Below are 21249 nucleotides of genomic sequence, written 5' to 3'. Positions count from 1 at the left end.
AACAAAAGAGATCAGGTTGCTCAAATGACAACTGACGCTGGTGTATTTCATCAACTGCAGCTAGCTAGATAAAAGCTAATGGCTGAAAACAATGTCTCCTGCTGACTTCTTAATGTTTCCAGATGACTCGTTTTAAAACTAGAATCTTATGAAAGAGTTGATGGCCACATACATGATTAACATACTCATGATAGCTACTGAGGCTAAAGCTACATGTCCCTGGCAAAAAGTCAGCATCCTTAGCAGTTCATGATCCATGTAGAAGAAATGTAAATAAAGAAATAGTATTGTTCTTGTTTTGCAGCGAAGAGCTATTAGCAACTTAGTAGTAAATATGATAAGAACAAAATGTATCAGACTTTCTGACTTTCTTGGCTGGTTAGCTTATTTGTTCATATTTTTAAACAGTTTGTTTTCACTTTTACAAGAGAACAGCCTTTTAGGATGAGGAATAACTGATGTGTTTGGCAAACATATTTCGGGTAACACTGGGTAAGGTTGCTTGAGTGTAAATCTCCCCAAATCCAAAAAAAATGCAGCTCAGAGCAGTTAACGTACTGTTAGCCTAAACTCCTAAACTCAGCATGCGGGACCAGGTCAAACACAGTAGTGAAATACTACACAGTGGATGTGCTAGTTGTGAATGGGAATTAATATTTTTTACATAACCTGTAACAAACCAATGATGTGCCCTTGGCCTACGAAGAAACACTCAGCTACTGCTGTAGGTAGTTAGCTAGCGAAACATGCTAACGATTGAAGTTTACGCTTGAGTAAATAAACATAGTTTAATCCAATCCTCACACTCTTGTTTTTGGTTTTGGAAAGGCTAGGTTAAAATACACCTCGCCCCCAACTCTAACAAAAAGATTCCATTATATATATTTTTATTACCCTGTTTTTATATATGCAACACCAATCAATATGACGCAATTCACAGTGATTTAGTTATATAGTTACTTAGTTATGGCACACCTATGAATACTTGTATTGTGAAGTAACATAATGCGTCATCTTTGTTGGTGATTTTCTGAGAACTCATATAATTTCTATGTTTTCCTGTTTCTCCTTTATCATTTGAAGGCCAGTCGGTTTCCTCTCTTATCATTTTACAGGCTGTAAGAAGCACAAGATTGCCACTAACACCAAATATTTCTCTCTGTTGTTCTTTTTTTCCTAGTATATGGGTAATAATCAAGCCTTTAAGGAGACTTTAAAGAGGACAATTGTAAATCCTCCTCCCAGGCTTCTAGGTGTGTAAGGAGTGCTAGTCTGAACAGCCTTTAAAAGGATGCAATTCCTCCACATCTGTACTGACTGTCCTGTATGTCTGAAGATGGGCTGGAGACACACAGACTGCCTCGCAATGCCTATGTCAGGCCTTTTTAAAACATTTGGATCGCTTGTAGGCTCTTGTCCTTTTTATTTTTTTGTCATTCCTCTTATTGTCTCGGCAGCACTCGGTGGAGGCTTCACCTTTCTCAAAGACAGGGAGGACAACGACTTTGAGCGGCAATTCACACCCAGGAAAGGACCCTCGAAGGCAACAAGGGCATTTGTCAAGGAAAACTTCCCCTACAATGACTCGATGTTTTCAGAAGACAGGTTGTATGACAAGGGCAAGTCTGCATTCCTCATTGCTGTATCAACTGACAACTTAAATATACTAGCAAATCCTGCTTTTGAGGACATCATCAGACTCAACCATAAGATCATTACCACTGTGCACAACGGGACACTTGGATTTAATGAGTTGTGTGCAAAAGCTAATGGGAAATGTGTCTCAAACACCATCCTGGAAATCATTAGCTCTAATGAAACTGATCAAACCAGCATTAACTTCCCAGTGTATACACACAGATCCAGCTCGGTGTTCCTGGGATCTGTGCTAGGAGGGGTTATCACAGATGCCAACAGCTCCGTCATAAGTGCTCAGGCTGTAAAACTCTTCTACTACTTAGATAGCAAGGAAAGCACAGCTGACGCCTCAAATTTATGGCTGAGAGGATTTAAAGAACTCTTATCAGATGAGACGGACAGCAAACACATTGATGTATGTATCACAATGCTATGACAATGTTAATTTACAAGGGTTATAAGGTTAAGTTATACGCCATTTCATTGTACAACTGAGAAATGGGTCTTTCTGAGAAGCTGAACCATGTTCCGCATGTTTTCTGTACATATTCTTAACTGTTTTCTACGGTATAATGTGGTAACAAGTTAAACCTCTAGTTGTTTAAAGTAAGCTATAACAATGATTATTTAAATTTGTCAAAATTATCTGCAAAGTTCATTGCATTTTTGGAACAATTTTGTTGTTAAGTATGTTTTTCTTACTTTTGAAAATATCTTAATATAGGTAATTATGTGAAGATTGTCTTGGTGTAAGTCAGGTGTTCTGCAGTGACCGCGATGTAGCTACAGGGACGAATATCATAGTGGAAAATTACGAGTTTCTCCATCTAGATTAGCCACGCCAGAATGCAATGCAGCAGTTTTGACCCTCTTTCTCTGTTTTATGAGTTTTGCTCTCTACGCCCACCTGTAAAACCTACAGCTAAGACTGTAAACAGGGTTTAATAAAAATCTTATGTCACAAGTCCAAATCCCCCCAACAACATTTGTGAAAGAAGTTCTGATTATTCTATTTTTTCACATTCTTTATGTATATAACTGTACACTTATGTTTCCATCTAAGGTTAGGGTTGTATTAGAATCAGCTTTTCAAACTTGCCATGGTTACTTTCGTGTATTATGCAAAATGTTCAGGTCATCAAAATCCCACATTACCAGAAACAATACAAAAGACACGACCTTGGTGTCTTTACAGCCAAATACAATAACTGTTGGTGTTTAAATGTTATGCAGGTATAAATTTTAGTATGTCACTAACAGAGGTAGATGAGGTCTTGAATTAATTTAACACAGCAAAAAAAATATACAAATGTGGGTTATGTCGCATAGTTATACGGTTGCAGTGTTTTGTTAAAAGAAGTATCTAAAATAAGTACTGTTAAAGTACAGTAAAAACAGTAATGATCCCTTTTCTAAACATTTTAGTTACAGCATGTCTGCTCCCACTGTATCTTTGTACTTCCTTTTGAGATAATGTGGTTGGATAATGTGGTTGTCCTGAAATTCAAGCAGTGCTGTCACACTGGTTTTATTGCTGTAAACACTGTTTTCTGACTTAAGTGCTCATGTTAGCTTCTTTCTGCTGTACTTCTGCTTGTAGGTGTCTTACTACACCTCCAAATCCAAGCAGGAGGAGATTGACAGTCACACCACAGATGGCTTCCCTTTATTCCTCATCACTTATGCCTGTGCTATCACCTTCTCGGTGATATCCTGCCTTAGGTAAGAAATGATCAGTGGCCGTCACACACTGAGAGATTTCCTGAAGTCCAGGACACAGAGAGCTGCTGTTTATCAACATGAACATGAAGCTTGGCATGCTGTCTGTAGTTTTTATTACACTATTAAACTAAATTTAAGGTTTTGCTATTTGTTTTGTACACAACTTTATTCCCCCCCCAAATTTGTGTTTTTATTGCTGTAAATTTTGGGTTTTAAAGCAAGACTATGTAACTTCTGAAAAAATAAATAGCACATTCATCCTCTTCCAAATATTATAAAGTTGAATTCATAAGCAAACAAATGTACACTTTCTCAATTGAACACAGTTAAATAAATATTGCTTTACAACCTACTACAACCTTACAACTACAACCTTTACAACCTAGTTTTACTGTACAAAAACAATGAATGCATGATGCTTCTGTTGAAGTTTTGAATAATAGACCTTGGTTACAGTATATTGTTACCTAGAACAACCAAAGCCTATCTTGATGTCCTGTACAGATTGGATAATGTGAGGAACAAGGTGTGGTTGGCTGTCTTCGGCGTCTTGTCCTCTGGCCTGGCTGTTCTTTCCTCTTTTGGCTTGCTGCTTTACATCGGAGTGCCATTTGTTATTACAGTCGCAAACTCTCCTTTCCTAATACTCGGTGAGAAAAAGCACCTCTGTCCTTTTTTTGTTGCATACTGTAATTTTAGGTTGTAGTTTGGAGTGCAATTTCCGTCAAATAATATACGGCTTTTAAGTAAACCTGACCACAATGTAAAAAAAAAATAGCATTAAACTGTTTTATTTTAGGGTAGATTAAACCAAAGCAAATCATTACTTTTCACAAGAATTTCTTGTTTAATATTAAAAATCTCTTAAAAGTCTCTTAAATGTAATGCGTTTTACTAACATTATTTTTCTCCAGGAATTGGTCTCAACAACATGTTCATAATGGTGTCCGACTGGCAGCACACCAATGTGAACGACCCAGTGCCGAAGCGAATGGCTCACACTTACAAAGAAGCGATCATGCCCATCACCATCACCGCCCTGACCGACGTTGTCAAGTTCTTCGTAGGCGTCACGTCCAAATTCCCATCAGTGCAGTCGTTCTGCCTGTACACCAGCACCTCTGTCATATTTTGCTACATCTACACAGTCACCTTCTTTGGAGCCTTCCTGGCTCTAAACGGGAGGCGAGAAGCCAGCAACAGGCACTGGCTGACCTGTATGAAAATACCATCAGACAAATCTGATGATCATTCGGCGATATATAACATCTGCTGTGTGGGAGGCAAATATGATAACAACACCGGAGCGGAGAAAAAACAACCAGCAAGTAATTTCTTTAAGGATTACTACGGCCCGTTTTTGATCAAATGCTGGGTTAAGGGAGTTGTAATCTTCCTTTATGTGGTATATTTAGCTACAAGTATTTATGGATGTTTCCACATACAACAGGGGGTTGAGCTTTATGATCTGGCAGCTGATAACTCCCATGTTACGAAATTCATTTGGAAGGATAGGCAGTATTTTTCTGATTACGGTCCATCTGTGATGGTTATTGTAAGTGAGGAATTCCCATATTGGGATAAGGGCAAAAGGCACCGACTTCAGGGATGCATAGAGTCCTTTAAAAGACTCCAGTTTGTTGATGAGGATGTCTATACATCTTGGCTGGACTCATATTTGTCATATGGAGAAGAAACACATTTAAACCTAGATGATAAAGATATTTTTCTCAAAAATCTATCTCAATTTTTTTATTTATATCCTGTTTTCAAGCAAGATGTGAACCTCACTGGCGGTGCCATCTATGCATCCCGGTTCTTCATTCAGACGGTTGATATTGCCAATGCCAGCATGGAAATTCACATGCTTAAAGGTCTTAAAACCGCTGCAGACAGATGCAGTGCAGCATCTTTATTAGTCTACAATGAGAGGTTCATCTTCTACGACCAGTATGGTGTAGTAGTCAGTAGCACGATTAAAAACGTTGGCGTGATCACGGCTGTGATGTTGGTTGTCTCCCTCCTGCTGATTCCAGACCCCCTCTGCTCATTATGGCTGACTTGTTCGATTGGTTCAGTGACTGTGGGGGTAACTGGTTTCATGGCGCTGTGGGACGTCAGTCTCGATTCCATATCCATGATCGTTTTCACCATCTGCATCGGCTTCACTGTGGATTTCTCCGCTCACGTGTCTTACGCCTTCGCCTCCAGCCAGAAGACGAGTCCTGATGATAAAGCGGTGGCGGCTCTCTCTAATTTAGGCTACCCCATACTTCAAGGGGCCTTGTCCACCATTTTAGGAGTGTCAGTGCTGGCTACGTCTGAATTTTACACATTCAGAACATTTTTTAAGATCTTCTTTCTTGTTGTGTTCATTGGGATGCTTCACGGCCTCATTTTCGTTCCAGTAATTCTGACGTTGTGTACATGCCGCTCAGGTAATGATGAAAATAAAGACAACAGTCTGAAAATCACCAAACTATGACCGCTGTTACAATGGTGATAATAAAAAACGTATTCCAAAATATTGAGCTGTTTGTGTACTGCTGTTGCTGTGCTTAAAAGTAAAAGTTAACAATCAAAACCAATTGTTGTAATACTCTCATTCTAGCAATGAATGCATACACGGGGCATTCATATGCTGTGATGCAGTTACACAGGTAACATATTAAAAAGTATTAGTGGAGCACATTATTGTGCTGCTAAACTTTGTAACAACCCAGAATACCATCTGTGATGACTAGATAATAAAATATTATTTTTATAGTGGCATTTCTTTCTCTGGCAGCACCATGAGCAAATGATCATTAATCAGTTTGTAGATTACTTGCTTTTCTTTAACATATTCAGTATTTGGTCGTGTCATTTGAGATTTGCACTCTTCAGGGTAGAATGAAACATTTCACAATGTTGAGCCCCAGACTTCAGAGCAGCTTTTTTTCTAAGGGTTTGAGACTCCTCCTCCTAATCAAACCTCAGCACTGACATGTAAAATTGTTTTATTTCTGTGACTTGTTATTTATTCACCCATCTACTGTATATCATTTTTGTATATAACGTTTTGTTTAGTAACCTAAAGGGAACTACAACTTAATCTTGTTATATACAACCCTGTGTTTTAAAATGCTGAATAAATAAACCTTGTGCCTTTTAAAATGATGAACTGATTTGGGTATTATTAATAGAAGCTGGTTACAACCAAGAGGTCTGACTGATTGACTTCAGGTCATTGTGAATTACTGGTTGAATTTCAAAGCAATGTGATGGCTTTGGGTTGCCTCTAAGGAATTTAGGGTCAATGATAGGGTCAATTGCTGAGCTAAAGGAAGCCAAAGGTGACAGTTACTCTCAACAGTAGGTCAGACTCTGTCTTTTCTCTCTGCCTTCTTAGTCACCTGACTGACGCAGCTGCCTCAATAATGATGCACTTTTTATCCATTTGCTAGGTAACCGAAGAATGAGATTATCTTTATTTTGTTTCATCACAGACAGTCTGACTGGCTCTATGTAGAAAGTGTTGCATGTAGCTTGAATAAAACACAATGTGTCTTGATTGAAAAAATCAAGACACTTGATTGAAAAAATCAAGACACATTGTCACCAACAAACACTCTCTGAAACTTCTTCATCACACCTGAACCTGGCTTACTTTGTTTTCACAACAGGTTGTATATACAAAGATAATTTCAACATATACCATTCACAAACATGAATATATCATTTCAACATATTACAATGATGCAACTTAGTAATGTGTTTTTGCAATTGGTGACCTGAAATTCCTGTGGCGTTACAGATCACGTCTTCAATAATAACCCTATAAAACCTGTCATGTGGGGCAGAAAAAAAGCTAATATTTTCAAATGTCCCATCAATTCAAATTATATGTAATTAATTCCAGGAATTGGTGTTGATGACATATCATGGTCTCCTGCTGGCAGCACATTAACATTAAGAATCCTCTGCCCATGCAGATGGTTCACACCTCCAAAGAAGGTGCTAAGTCCACCTTCATCACCATCATCATCACCTTGTCTGAGGTTTTTTTTATTGCTTTAATTTCCTTCCAACATCAACCGACACGGACATTAACATATAAAAAAGTGTTTCTGTTCTGTCAGTGAAAAACAGCCAAAACAGCCATTTTAACACACAGGCCACACAGTTGTACAGGTTCAAGTTTTCCCAGGATTTCCTGTCTCGGATCAGTTTCTGTGCAGATATCAAGATTTTAAGATAGGACAAGCAAGCAGGTTTGGATACAGCTAAATGTAGCTCAGTCAAGAGATCCAGGAGGTCTTCAGGTTCCAACTTCCAGCATCCTCAGGAGCCTGTGCAGCGTGCAGGCCGACTCCCAGCTCTGTCACCCTTCGTCACGCCTGTCTTCCTTGCCCCTCTTCCACGACGAGATGCCTGTAGCCAACAAAGCGTGACGTGACATGCCCTTACACCGAGGAGAGAGAGAGAGAGCAACCCTAGAGCTTGAACTAATAAGAAGGAGAGAAAAGGATTTGTGGCGAAGTAAAGAAAAAGATCAGATTGCCCATTTGATGCTTAATAAAACCCAGATCCTTTGGTGTAGTTTGCAACAGCTTGCCTCAACTATAAATGAGTTTTTTGATTAGAAACATGTCGTGGTTGAAGGGAAGGCATGGCTGAATTGCCACATCACATGTATGTCCTGTAGAAATGGTTGCCCAGTACCTTTTTGGTGTGTCATAGTTTGGTTGGTGTAATAGGTGGAGAAGCCCAAATAGGACATCTATGAAGTTTGCTGCTGAACTGTTTTTTGTTGGTGAAACAGAAAATGAACTTGAGCTTGCATATAGATGTGGCCATAAGTATGTGTACTCCAAACATGATCCCCGCAGCCTCCCCTCTTACTGGTTTCAGGATTTCACAAGATTGTTGAACCTGGCTGCAGGGATTTGTTCCCATTCAGCCCCAAGACTATCAGTGAAGTCGACCACTCATGTTGGTCAATGAGGTCTGGAATACATTCCAGTTCATCACATCCGGTGCTGGACAAGGCTGAGGTTAGGGCTCTGTGGAAACCAGTCAAGCTCTTCCACACCAAAGGAAAGGGTTGCCCAAAGTGCCGTCTAGTGGAAACACACTATTAATAAAATATGCATGTTGTGGCATTATGATTTCTCTTAAAGGGCCTGAAAACACATGTTCTCACTTAGCTTGTTAGAGTGATGGGAGCCTACATGAACAGAATATTTTCTGCCGGAAGTTGGAACAGGTTTAGACATTTCTGCTTTCCCCCCTATGAAGTGGACTGGGCTCTGTTGGAAAAGGGTGATGACATGTACTTCCACGCACCAACTGGTGGGTTGTTTAATCACTGTCAGTCAAATGTGACCAAACCACACCCACAAAATATGTTAAGCACTTAATAAATAATCCCTTAATATATATATTTTTTTACTTTTATTGCTACTCATTATCATGAATATTATTAATACCATTAAATGTACGTCATAGAGAAATACTTTAATGGTTTTCAAGGGACTTAGGGCATAGCCCAAGCCATGAAAGTATATGGACAGGGGTGTCCCCAGATCTTTGGCCATACAGTGTATATGACATCTTTCATCCCATATCTTATAAGCAGAAAGTGTACAAAACACCTCCCTTTTCTAAAATGTTTGCTACTTTTATTTCTTGTTTTGTATTTACAATATTTGGTCAGTCCAAATGTACAGTTTATATTGGAGATGAAATTTACCCATAGGTTTGTGGATTCCCTGCACTATCCAACATTGGGATGTGGAGATAATATTTGAAAAAAAGAAAATCATTCATGATGAAACTAATTGGTCCTATTGGCTCCATAAGGACATAGAGAGAAAACAAAAATAAAATATAAATGAAACAAAATACAATTTCAAGTGATAGATATTTCACAGTCTATCTTCATGCACAAATAGATTTGGATATATTTCCCCCCTGCTCTCCTTAGCATCAGTGAAGTTATTTTTTCAATATTATGCTCAAATTTGAATTAAAGTGGATGTAATTAAGCTTTTTTTACACTGATAAAACAGGACTCGTGGATGCCAGATCAACTGATCTAAATTAAGTGCTTGGATAAATCAGCCGAGGCTGACCTTTTGTGTTTCAGAACTGGACAGCTCCTTACCCGCTACATCTGTTTCAGGCCCGGACAGCTCTCTCACAGCTCCACCAAACGCTTGCGCCGTGATTGACAGAATAAGCGGCCATACGCGGATCAATGGCGCTTATGGAGCCCTATGAGATGCTGAAGAAGACGGGCTTTAAGGGCGCACAGCTCCTGATGTGTCCCTTCGTGTCTTTTGTGGGCCTACTTAATGCTTGTTGTGGTCGGAAGAGGGCGGAGTGCGTCTGTCGTCCAAGTGAGAAGCTCCCTGGCTCGGTGCCTCCTAAAAAATATATAAATATAATAACAACCTGCCCCCTTACCCCTCCCTTCCTCCTCGTTTTGATTCTGTAGTCTGTGTAGCCTACACGCAGAGGGAGAACGTCAGTCGCACAGCAAAGCCAAAGACAGTCTTGTCTACAGTGAGAGAGATATATATATAGAGAGAGGGGTGGGGGGAAACAGCTGCAAGCGGATACTCAACATCAACAAGCTGTATGAGGCATCTGTAAAGAAGGAGAAGGGATTTGGCGAGGACAGCGAGGGGGTTCCTTAAATTTCCCCCCTCCTCTGCTTTTTGATTTCAAGAACAGAGGCGTGGAGCTTGCAAGAATATCCTACAAGTGGTGAAGGGATGGTTTAGCGAAGCAATTTGGTGGATTGTTTCACAGCGCGCCCGCCCAACGACACTGTAATTCCGAGCAGCAATCCACCTAAACATCTGTGAACGCTTTCAGGAGGGAGATGGCTGTTTTCCGGCTGTCGCTGCTGCTGCAAGTGGGATTTGTGATCGGATCAAACCATAAGTACGCGGAATGGTCAGCGCATGGGGACGATATCAGAGCACAGGAGGCGATATACGGCGCTCAGACGCACCGTCGGCAGCTGGCGCATCTCCGCGCGCCTCAACACCCTCCCGGGGAGACGGCGGATCTGCAGCAGAAAATAGGGGAGCACCTTCCCAGGGTGGTCGCGGCTTTTCTTCACACGGGGGATTCCACCACCTTAAAGCACTCTAACTGTTCGCGGAGGTACGAGCTCACCTCTCTGCGGAGAAGGTCACAAGGCATCCCACATTACTCCATGAGCAGCGTGCTGGATACGGTACTGCACGCCACAAACTTCCTCAACATGATCTTGCAAGCCAACAGGTCCAGGGAGCAGAGTCTCCGGCGAGACATTGAGTGGTACCATGCCTTAGTCAGGAGTATACTGGAGGGAGACTCCAAGATTCACCGGGCGGTTGTCACATTTAGCGCGGATTCGTTCGTGGAGGGGCCCTCGGTGCTTCTCCAAGCCACCCGAGCCGGCGGAGAGATAGTCCTTCAAGACCTCTCCAGCATGGCCCACCACCACCTGCACAACCGCACCGCCGACTCAGAGTGGTACCACGATGTCAAAAAATGGGAGAAGCCAACTTTCCATAAGAGGGTGCTGAGCCAAGATTTTAGATCACTTGACAATTCTTTAAAAAGAGGAGAGAGTTTTATCCCGGACAAGACGCACGTCAAGTGGTCTGCGCCCTACCTGGAGTGTGAAAATGGCAATTTTGTTCCACGGTGGCTTTTGACCTTATCGGCTGCTTTCTATGGCCTGAAGCCCAACCTGGTTCCCGAATTAAGGTAAGCATACACAGATGGTTGAAAACCGAGCAGGGATGTTGGTATAAATAGAAAGCTAAAGCTCAGCAAAACATAAAGCTCATAAAGCTGTTCACACACCTGTGAAGCCTTAAACAAAAGATTTATATGGAGAGGATGTATCCCAACCTAAAGGTAACTTCAGGTGGGTTTAAACATACATCTCCAATCCCCCTACATGAACCTAAATAAGGCCTGAGGTGATCATACCTGCCTCTCTTTCCTCCCCAAACATACCACAGCTTCCCACTGGTTATGCAAAGGGGGATGGTCTCTCCTCCAGTCTGACAAGGTGGCGGGATGGTAAAAATAACCCTGGATGTTAGTGGATGTGGCAGTGGTGGAAACCTCTGGCTACAGGCCCTAATTCATTTTTCAAACTCACTCTGCTGCATGCTTTACTCTCAGGAAATGTCTGTGCCCTTTCTTTTTCCTTCTTGGGGGGGGGGCTGCCACATCTGCATGAGTCAGAATGATGAGATGAGAGACGTGTGCCAATTAAAAAAAGAGGGGGGGGGGGTTAGCACAGCAGCCAGCATTAGCAGATGAAGAAATGCTGAAATATGTCTGATGTTTGGGTACTTTGTACAAACCATGTCCTAAAGCCACCTCTGCTGCAGCCTGCTTGTGTAATGTGCCATGTTTACGCCACCAGTCCTGATGTGCACTGGAATAGTCGAGTGTTAAGGCTCCATAGGATCCTGACCAGCATCTTCCCAATGAATATTTAATCAAGATCACTACTTGTGTGTGTACCGCCTTCGATGAATCTTTTATTGATACACTTGAGTCGCTCACAGGCAGGTGCAGATTGCAAATGAGGTAAAACCTGCAGTGATTATACTGTAATAGGCTATCAGCTACCTGGTGTTATCCCAGACTAAAGCCTCTCAAAGCTGCTTCACACACACTGAGTTTCTATCTCCTACTGAAGCAATCTGATAGGTAATTAGCCTGCACACTCAACTGATGAGTCAAACCTGTTTTTACAGCAGAACTCCAGTTTACAATTTATTTGTGAAGCAAATGTATGATTTACTTTCCTCCTATGGTCAAAGGAGCTGTTTTGAGGCCTCCTCCATAAAATCAAAGGTGTGACATTTGTGGGCATTTGGTATTGTTTAATGTCCCTGGAGAAGAGCCTGTTCAGTGGCACTAAAATAAGCAATCCTACTTTGTGCTTCAAGGAGCAAGAGAGCAGGAGAGTTGTATAACTATTAACTATTGTATAACTATTACTTCTAAGATATGGAAAAAGGAAGACTCTGACCTCTCAAGACCAATGCAAGTATTTAACGGTTCGACAAGAGTTGGATGAGAATTTAAACCCTTCTCGTGTGTATGATAGACTGTATAAAACATGAACTGTTGTGAAGCTCAGTGTGGAAGGCTCTGGGCATCGCCATCTTGGCCGTGTAATAATCCAAAAACAGGTGGAGGCCACCTAGCAGCTGGCCACCTGTCATGGCACCCACCTGTCACTCAAAGTAGCCCGCCCTAATGCATAATTTTTAGCCTTGGCACGTTGTATTCATTTTTCAGCCCCGGAGGTTGCTGCTTGGGGAAACATCTAGTCTGGCTTGTTTGTTTAACAAACAGGATACAACAAGTTTATTAATGAGCTTTACAGCTGCAGGTGGGTTTTGTTATCTTTTAGACAAAGCCAGACTAGCCATTTCCCCCTGTTACCATGTATTTATGCTAAGCTCTGCTAACTAAGTTGCTAGCTGTAGCTACAAACTTAGTGAACAGAAATTAAAGTTATATCAATCCTCTCATCTAACTTTTGGCAAGAAAGTGTATTTCCCAAAATGCTGAACTATTCCTTACAAAAACAAGTCGCTTGTCTGTAGCGTGGCGCTGCACCCCAGAAAGTCACTGCTCCTGGCAAAAAAATACACACAACTTCCCGTAAAACCACAAAAATTTTGTTTTTATATGCTACTTTGTTTTTTATACAGATTAAAACTGAGTTGAGCTAAGCAGTCTTTAAGCTAAGCTAAGATAACTGTCTGATGGCTTTTTTATGTACACATACAATGAATTTGAGTACGTTTTTATATTGCTCTCAACGTACATACACAGAATAAGCATAAACAAATAGGACAACAAACTCAACAAAACATAGACATAGACTAGCCTACTATGTACAGACGTACATATATATAAACATAAGCAAAACAACAACATTTGTAGACAGGAAGACCACAGTGCAAAGGATGCTGGAATAAATAGATTTGTGCAGGTATTTTTATGTACATTTAGGTAGGTGGCTATGATATATAAAGCATTGATGTGTTTTGAATGATATTTATGTTTTAAGAAAGAAACAGAATTTCAACAATGAAAAATAAATAGTAAATAGTTTACAGGTAAAGTAGATGTTACAGTGACAGGATTATTGCATAGGGATTGTTCCTGACACTGTGAGCTGTGTCCGAAATCACCCACTACTCACTATATAGAGAGCTCGCCATTTTGTAGTGCTGTCCGAATGTATAGTGAGAATTATTATACTATATATATTATATATATATTATTATATAGTCCACTCAATGGATCCTAGAATGCATTTTGAAAAGTAGTGCAGCCAACATCACTACATTGTCCTCTACATACAACTCTCCCTCATAGGGAGTAGGGTGTATTGAATGAGTGGTGATTTCGGACACAGCCTGTGTCTGGAGTTAACTGTTTGTCAGATTGACGGCCTGTCTGTAAAAAACTGTTCCTGTGGTTGTTTAGGCATACAGCATAGCGCCTACCAGAGCGGAGAAGTTGGAACAGGTTGTGTCCAGGGTGTGATGGATCTGCAGTGAGGTTACCTGCCCATTTCCTGACTGTGTACATGTCCTACCATGAGAATAGTGTTGATTTCTAAGCTAACTCTCGGCATAACAGCAAATAAGCAGATTTCCCAAAATGTTGAACTATTCCTTTACTGACCGAAATACTGCCTTCACATCTGACAATAACATTTTTGTCACATTAATACTCAACAAAGAACAAGCTGTTCTTTTTATGGTCATTCACCTTAGTAGATTGCCATACGGTTGTGTTGCCATATCACTCACAAAAAACATTCGTCAACTATGCTCAGTCAATCAGTCAGTCACTCTTCTTCATAATGTTATCTCAACAGATACCAGAGATAATAGAGGCATATTTCAGGTCACAAGAAACATACGTCGCACCTTGTTGTTTGTCCTTTTTGCCATGCATCATCCCTCTCTCAGTTTGCAACAGCCATCTTTCAGATGCTCGTATCAAAGTAGCAGGCGGCTCATCCTGCATCCTCCCTTTGTCTCAGCACTCACGCCAGATAAGGAACAGGAGAGGAGGGGATAATATAGCTGCCTCAGACATCAGCTCTCCTCCGTTTCCCCTCCAGATGAATACACAATCAATACAACAATGAATTAATGATGAAAGATGTAGAACAACAACCCTGCTTGGGCCATCTTCATTCCACCCTTATAATGCTTCAGTCACTTCCTGTTTGGTGTGATGATGCTGCAAGGTGAATTGTTTGAGGTTTGTGGATCTAGCATATGAGGAGAAAAAGTCGAGGCTGTTTTTCTCCTGTTTGTTAAACATGCAGGTGGTAAACAACTAATGTGACTTGTTAGAGCGGGAGTGCATGGACATGTGTTTGTGATAGATTGACCTGTTGTTTCTGTGAAGGTGTAAGAAATCACACCTCTCACACTTCATCTCTTCTCTTCCCGTCTGTCTCTTCAGCTGCACTCGAGTCACAGGGGAGGCAGCTTAGACCACACAAAGAGGACTGACTGTGAGTGTGTGTGTGTGTGTGTGTGTGTGTGTGCATGCCATTGTTAGAGGCTGAGACATTCTTCAGGATGATACGTACCATCCTAATTGGCAGATCACTCTCACTTCAGACACACACTCGTTCCTATGTAGCCGCACAAATGCAAAAACTAGTCTGAACAAGCACACAAAGTGGAAGCACGCAGAAGTGGAAGAAAGGGGATGCAGGAGGTGGTGTATGTGTTAGGTGAACACGCACTGTACTTCAAACTCACCTTTCACAACACAGACCTTAATTGCTTTGAGGCTGAAGCTCAGGCAGCAGCAGCGCTATGATAAGGCAAACTAATTGAAACTATCTAAAAAGTAAAACCAAAACGGTAAAGAAATATATTTTTTTCAGCATATTCCTCCGCAGGCCAAACAGCTTCTAATTAGATTCCGGAGTCGTCTTCATTTACGCTTGGCTTAGCGCCCCATTTTGCTGTACAAGCAGTTAAAGTCTGGATAGCCTGCTGTGGGACGCCCAGCCGTCTATCGGAGTGAGAGGCCTCAAGGTCCAGGAGGAGCCAGCAGCAGCATCTGCTTCCATGGACACCATCCAGAAACAAATAGGTAGGAAACCCCACAATTCCCGCGGCTAGGAGCGATAATATATGATGGTAAACTGAGATGAAAGAGCAGGAGTAAAAAAAAGAAAAATTGCATTCACAAGGAAAATTAGTGGGGTAAGTTTTCCTACGCTATAAAGATGTATAAAGAATGTTGGAGATATAAGTGCACCTGAAAATGAGCCTAACCTTGTAGAGTCTAACCTGAACCAAGCAGGAGTTAAAGATCCCCAAGGTGCTTCATCTCCCACTGCTGATGTCACTGGGACTCCTGCTCAGTAAGGCGGCCTGTGAATACGATGCCTTCAGCCAGTAAATGTCAACGTTACAGAAAATCCAACTACAAGCCTTTCTGGCTTGCTGTAAAGAGATTTTATATTCCTAATAATCCTGCTAATGATGGGAATAATCTCACTGATTTTGATACTATTATGGTGATGTAATCCAGTTGCCTTTCAAAATATTATAAATCTGTATTATTACTTTATGTTTATTCTTTAGTAATCTGGCGTGAGAGAAATAGTGCTGGGGTCAGGGGTGGACAGTATTTAGGAAAGATGAAATACTTGAAAATTTTTGTCATAGGGTTGATGAAAGTGGCTTCATATTTTGTAGCAAAATACTTTAGTGTTTATTATTTTATAGTTTAGAAATACTGTAAAATACATTGTGAGAATGCTGTCTCTGTGTCAAGGTGAGAAATGTGTAAGTTTCCAGGTTTCCCATCCATTTTTAGCATAAATTACTACAATTAAGGTGTCCGCAAAATACAGGCAAATTAAAGGTTAAACATCTGTCATCTCCCGAATTGTGATAGATCTTCAATGTGCAAAATATTAAATACTTCTTTCACGATGTAAATGTATTACAGTGGATTTTGCATAATACATATGTTCCAGTTATAAAGGAGGACAAACACATAAGTAAATAATGCCATTTTGTAGCTTTAAGACATTTGATATTGAATAGGCATAACGTGCTATACCTAATATCATGTAGTTATCCCTTTGTCCTTTTGTTCATTTAGTGTATCTCGCTATAATATTTCCACAGAGGGATCATAACAGTTTCAGCTTGTCCTTCAGCTGTCAGCAATACTGGATGCTCTTTAATTTCAGTGTAAAATATAGAAGGGAAAACAACTGGATGCAATTTTAACATGTAAAGTGGATGCAAACCCTGTTTCAGAATAATGTTGAATAGCTAAACACTGATTGATTTTGATGACTTGTAAAATGGAGTTACCAATATTAAGGACATTGTAGGATGATAATGGTGGAAGTACCAAGGACCAAGTGCTGTTTATTAAAAGCAATGCATTAGTTTTTATTCAGAATTAGACAATACTTGTGATGTAGCTTGTCACCATCTACAGTCAGACCATCAATCATGTAACAAACTCCTCACAACTGTCAGGTTTCCTTTGTCAGCAGCTCATATTTTTGAATGAGTTTCCGACTTGGTGTTTGGCTTCAGAGGAGTGCCTTTAATGACAAGAGTTCAGAAGTGCCAAAAAAAATGAAGTCTTTATTCTCTTTCTGTGACAGCTGCTTTGCCACGGGCGCTGCGTCTTTTTTGATGACCAGTGACAGAACTCAATACAATGACCCAGGTCCCATTGAAACACTGGTAGACAAGCAGCATCATGCCCAGCTGCGGCTATACTCACATTAGCTTCTGCTCGTCCTGTCAGCTTAATGCATTTCCATCACTTAAGAGACATTTTCCTTGGGAGGGCTGCGCGATTCTCGCATTGTGATTGTTCCATGACATAATGCACGAACCGTGCCCTTCTGAAAGGACAGCAATGTGTTCCTTTGGAGACACTGGTGCAGGAACAATGTGCATGCAAGTTCATCTAGGCGTAGTAGTCTTCTGGCTACACTGATAAGCTAAAGGATAATGTTCAAGCTTGTGCCGGTCTTCCATGCTCACTTCTCCGTTATATTATTTTGGTTTATCTAAACACAGCCAGTGTAACTGGAGACATCAGGGCTTGTTTCTCTTGCTTCAGAAGAAATCACCGGATTCATTCTTGTGCAAATGTATATATATATATATATATATATATATACACACACACTTTTACAGTATAACATAAAAATGACCCAGTAAACAACTTTGCAGATGGAATTGTATTGGTATGTATCTGTTGTCACTGAATTCACATATATGTATTATAAGTCACATTATTTACATACCGTGTTCATACTAGCTTTAAAAAGTCCTAAAATGTGCATACTTAATCTGATTATTTTGGACTGTGGTGTTCATGTACATTATTGACCCACGATGCAGCTGAGAAAATTGCCTACTCGAATTAGTAAAAAAATGGTAAAATACAGTATGTTGACTTACGAACAGCAAAATAAACAGTACTATAGTATGGGCTAAAATTTAATCTGAACAAAGCTATTGTTAGCTACTAAATTACAGTAGCTGACCAGGCTAATGTTGGTATTTTAAAAATGTTTATGTAAATTATATTGCATATGTAATGCACTAAAAATTATTAGCTACAGGACAGATTATTATGCAAGGCTTTGTCTGGTATCAGTCTTAATCCATTCAGTGCACTTCATTGTTTTACCACATCTCTGTGCCAAGGTAATGGATTTACTATAAAATTAGCTATGACAAAAATCACATGAATCTCTCCTCTTTAAGGGGGGCTCTTCTGTGCGATGATGAAATTCAGCCTCCTGTTCTCAACAGAGTGGCTAAATGGGCAAATCAATCTGAGAGACCATTCTCTGGGCCTGAATAGAGACATAGAGCTAAAAGCGTAAAGGCCTGACATTCAGTATTCATTCGTGAATACATCAAAGACTGACTTGTAACAAAGAGGGCACACGGAGGCCTTCATCACGAGAATGTTTCCTGGTGAATATCCTTTTGTAGCCGATAAGCAATTACCCAGATATGTCTAAAGTCAACTTCATAATGCCGGGGCTAACATTAGCGCAGTCTGACTTGTGTGTCAGAGAGACCGTTGGTGGCATGCACCTCTCTTTGCTGGCCTGGCCTCCACAAAGAATGGAGAATGAAAGTGGAGTGCAATCTGTTTCCTGGGGCACTAGGGCACCACTATCTCCTTAGCTCTCTGTGATAATCCTGTCTTTACGTCCGAGGGCCTTGATGCCCACCATGATGCTCCTCATTGCCCCTCTCAAATTACGACCCAGTCTTTGCGCTGCACACATTTTCAATCGCCGTCCCTGTTTCAGACGCATTTCTTCTCAAGCTATTTTATACCCCATATGTCCACTTTGGCTGGGATGCTGAAGACTGCCTGGAGAGTTGGAAGCATAAGAAAAAAAGAGGAGGCGATTGTGGGGAAAAAAACAGGCTATTTTTTCATTTTACAGACTCTAAATTTCACAAGCAAAACCCAAGCAATGTTAAAGCCTGTGCTGCCAGTGAAAACAGACATTTTGATGAATCCTACATCCTTAACCAATGGTCCTGTTCTTGCTACGTGTGTTACAGTGGACTCTTTCCTACCCTTACTACATAACAGAGAATTGAAACGGACGTAATTTCTCAGCAAAACCACCAGCAGTGCAGTGGAAAACAGCGAGGTCAGTTTGCCCCTAGGCAGGACCGGAGCAGCAGTTATTAATAACAGAAGTACAGGCAAAGAGAGCACTGCACTCGCCTGGTGTCCACTGGGAGCTGGCTATAGTAAACCAGCTCCCAGTGGTGTGTGTGTGTGCATGTGGCTAAGAAAGTGAAAGCGAAATGGATAGAGAGAATATTTGCTTCTCACTGATGTCTACGTTAGCATTTTACATCATGTTTTAAATATTAATATGTATTGAAATGTTTTCAACATTGTCTATATTTAAAACAACTGTTTTTGTTTTTATATATAATACATCTTCTATTAACTTTAGAACTTACAATAGATAACTCATTTATACATATACAGGTTAGCATTTGTGATCCACATTATTGAATATAGGCCAATTACACCAATAACTCACCAATAATTCACCAGTAACTCATCAGTAATCTTCATCAGATAAGTTTTAACTGTTTTACCTGCTAAATAAGCAATAATACTCAAGCCTTGATTACCAATTGGACAAAAACGGCAAAATGGGCAACTTCCCCAGGGCCCTAAATCACTAAAGCAAACTATCAAATTAAAAGATTAGAATCCCAATCTCTCGAGAGTAGAATTTGAACAATGGTGTCATCATCTGAAGAACTACATCTTTGCACTCTTGAATGTGTGACAGGTGGTGTTGGAGGGCATTATAATGTAACTGCTTTAACTAGTTTACTGGTTTATTTCATATTAATTTCACATGTTTAAGTTTAGGTGTTATTATTTGTTATTTTGTGTGTCAGAACCTTTGTGTGTATTATTATATACATGCCCATTTGCTGCAGTAAAAAAAGATCTTAATGTAACTTTCCCATTAATTAAGGAGCGGGTTAAACTCTCGACTAGAAAGATATTTACTGTCTTGTAAAACAATTTTGACAGACAGGACCTGTTATTAATCACACCTGTGCCTTTTCTGCAATGACGTGTCAAAGTGTCTGCTGTTAAAAAGGCCAAATATAGATCAGTAGAGTTTTAACAATCATTTGGTACCAGCTGCTTTTGAACTTTCACAGTTTGTCACTATCGCAGTTTTCAGTGCATTCTGTCCTCTCTTTTTTAATTACAAAAATCTTGAATTCTTTCTTTCAAAAAGTGATAAAGCAACACTCACAACATCCTCTGCTGCTTTCTGTTTAGTGTGCTGTTCAGTTTCCAAAAGAGATAGTTTGACTAAGGTGTCACTTTCTGTATTCTCAATATTTAGCAATAGACCGAAGGGCTGTGTTGGAAACGGGGAAAAATGCTGTCTCAGAAGGTGTCTAACAGGACAGTAAGGCATCAAGTGCTGCTCGAAATGGATCAAACTATCTTTTCCTGTCTCATAACATGCCTTCAAACTGTCTCCGTAAAGCCTAGTTCACCATACACGATTTTTAGCACGATTTGCCACTCGGCGAGCTCGGCAACTGTCAGGCTGTGCTCAGGAGTAAATCAGTCGATTGGCTGTCGCCAGTCTTTATGTGTGAAGTACTCAACGACGCATCAAAACGGCTCCCCGACACATTTCCGACACATTGCCGACGTCTGCCAGATATCTAGTATCCATTCTTTCACCCATATTCTTTGTCTTTATAATTGTTATGTTTATAATAACAAACAGTTGTTTTGTGTGTAGGTTCGCGTCATTTAAGGTGTGCTTTCTTGACAAAATGTGTGCGTCGGGTGACACAGCCACTGTCAGCTCATGTAGTGTCACCCCCTTTCACCGATCAATCACATAGTGTGAACGCCACAACGACTGCAAGACTCCCGTCACAAGACTACAAGTTGTGAACAGCACGGCCATCGGCCAACGCTGAAAGTCGTGTAGTCTGCACAAGCTTTAAATGTTAGTTTTGAAGGCAACATCATATTATCCATAAATCTGGGTGCCTGCGGTAGCTCACGAAAAATTTTCAACATGGCAGTAAAAGAAGCCATATTCGTCTAAAAATATACAGTAACTTTTTAAAAAGTTTTTAGTAGTTATTCTCTTCGATTTTTGAAAAATAAGTCAGAACTAAACTAGGGTTGACCCCGAATAGTCGAAGATTCGATGCTTCCATGAGCGGAGCCTGATTTGACTGTCTCAGTCAAACAGCGAAACGATGTCATTTTGGCGACTTGGGGTGTGCTCAATGTCTG

At 40.5% G+C, this 21249-nt stretch overlaps 2 protein-coding genes across 2 annotated transcripts in view; both read left to right on the top strand.

The window, feature by feature from the left end:
- Window positions 1–1333: 1333 nt before the first annotated feature.
- Window positions 1334–5918, top strand: LOC119912387 (patched domain-containing protein 3-like). Its single transcript, XM_038731564.1, has 4 exons — window positions 1334–2053; window positions 3239–3360; window positions 3865–4010; window positions 4275–5918. Exons 1-4 carry the CDS (start codon window positions 1337–1339, stop codon window positions 5843–5845), a joined length of 2556 nt encoding a protein of 851 aa, XP_038587492.1. The 5' UTR covers window positions 1334–1336; the 3' UTR covers window positions 5846–5918.
- A 3938-nt stretch (window positions 5919–9856) lies between these two features.
- The window catches only part of gpr158a (G protein-coupled receptor 158a), a 75680-nt gene continuing 64287 nt past the window's right edge, over window positions 9857–21249 (top strand). The window contains exon 1 of the mRNA XM_038731555.1: window positions 9857–11109. Coding sequence (XP_038587483.1) covers window positions 10232–11109 — 878 coding nt within the window. The 5' untranslated portion in view covers window positions 9857–10231. The remainder of the gene's footprint in view (window positions 11110–21249) is intronic.

The sequence above is a fragment of the Micropterus salmoides genome, unplaced genomic scaffold, assembly GCF_014851395.1.
Source record: "Micropterus salmoides isolate LMB-PRFRI ecotype aquatic unplaced genomic scaffold, ASM1485139v1 Ms_hic_scaffold_1, whole genome shotgun sequence".
NCBI lineage: Eukaryota > Metazoa > Chordata > Actinopteri > Centrarchiformes > Centrarchidae > Micropterus > Micropterus salmoides.
This window is presented reverse-complemented; position numbering and strand designations above follow the sequence as displayed.

What these genes read in the sequence shown, in the direction of transcription:
- LOC119912387 (XM_038731564.1), top strand. Translation starts at nt 1,337, where the DNA reads ATGGGCTGGAGACACACAGACTGCCTCGCAATGCCTATGTCAGGCCTT. An exon ending in TCGGTGATATCCTGCCTTAG is followed by an intron (nt 3,361 to 3,864) that starts GTAAGAAATGAT and finishes TGTCCTGTACAG; the next exon opens with ATTGGATAATGTGAGGAACA. An exon ending in CTCTCCTTTCCTAATACTCG is followed by an intron (nt 4,011 to 4,274) that starts GTGAGAAAAAGC and finishes ATTTTTCTCCAG; the next exon opens with GAATTGGTCTCAACAACATG.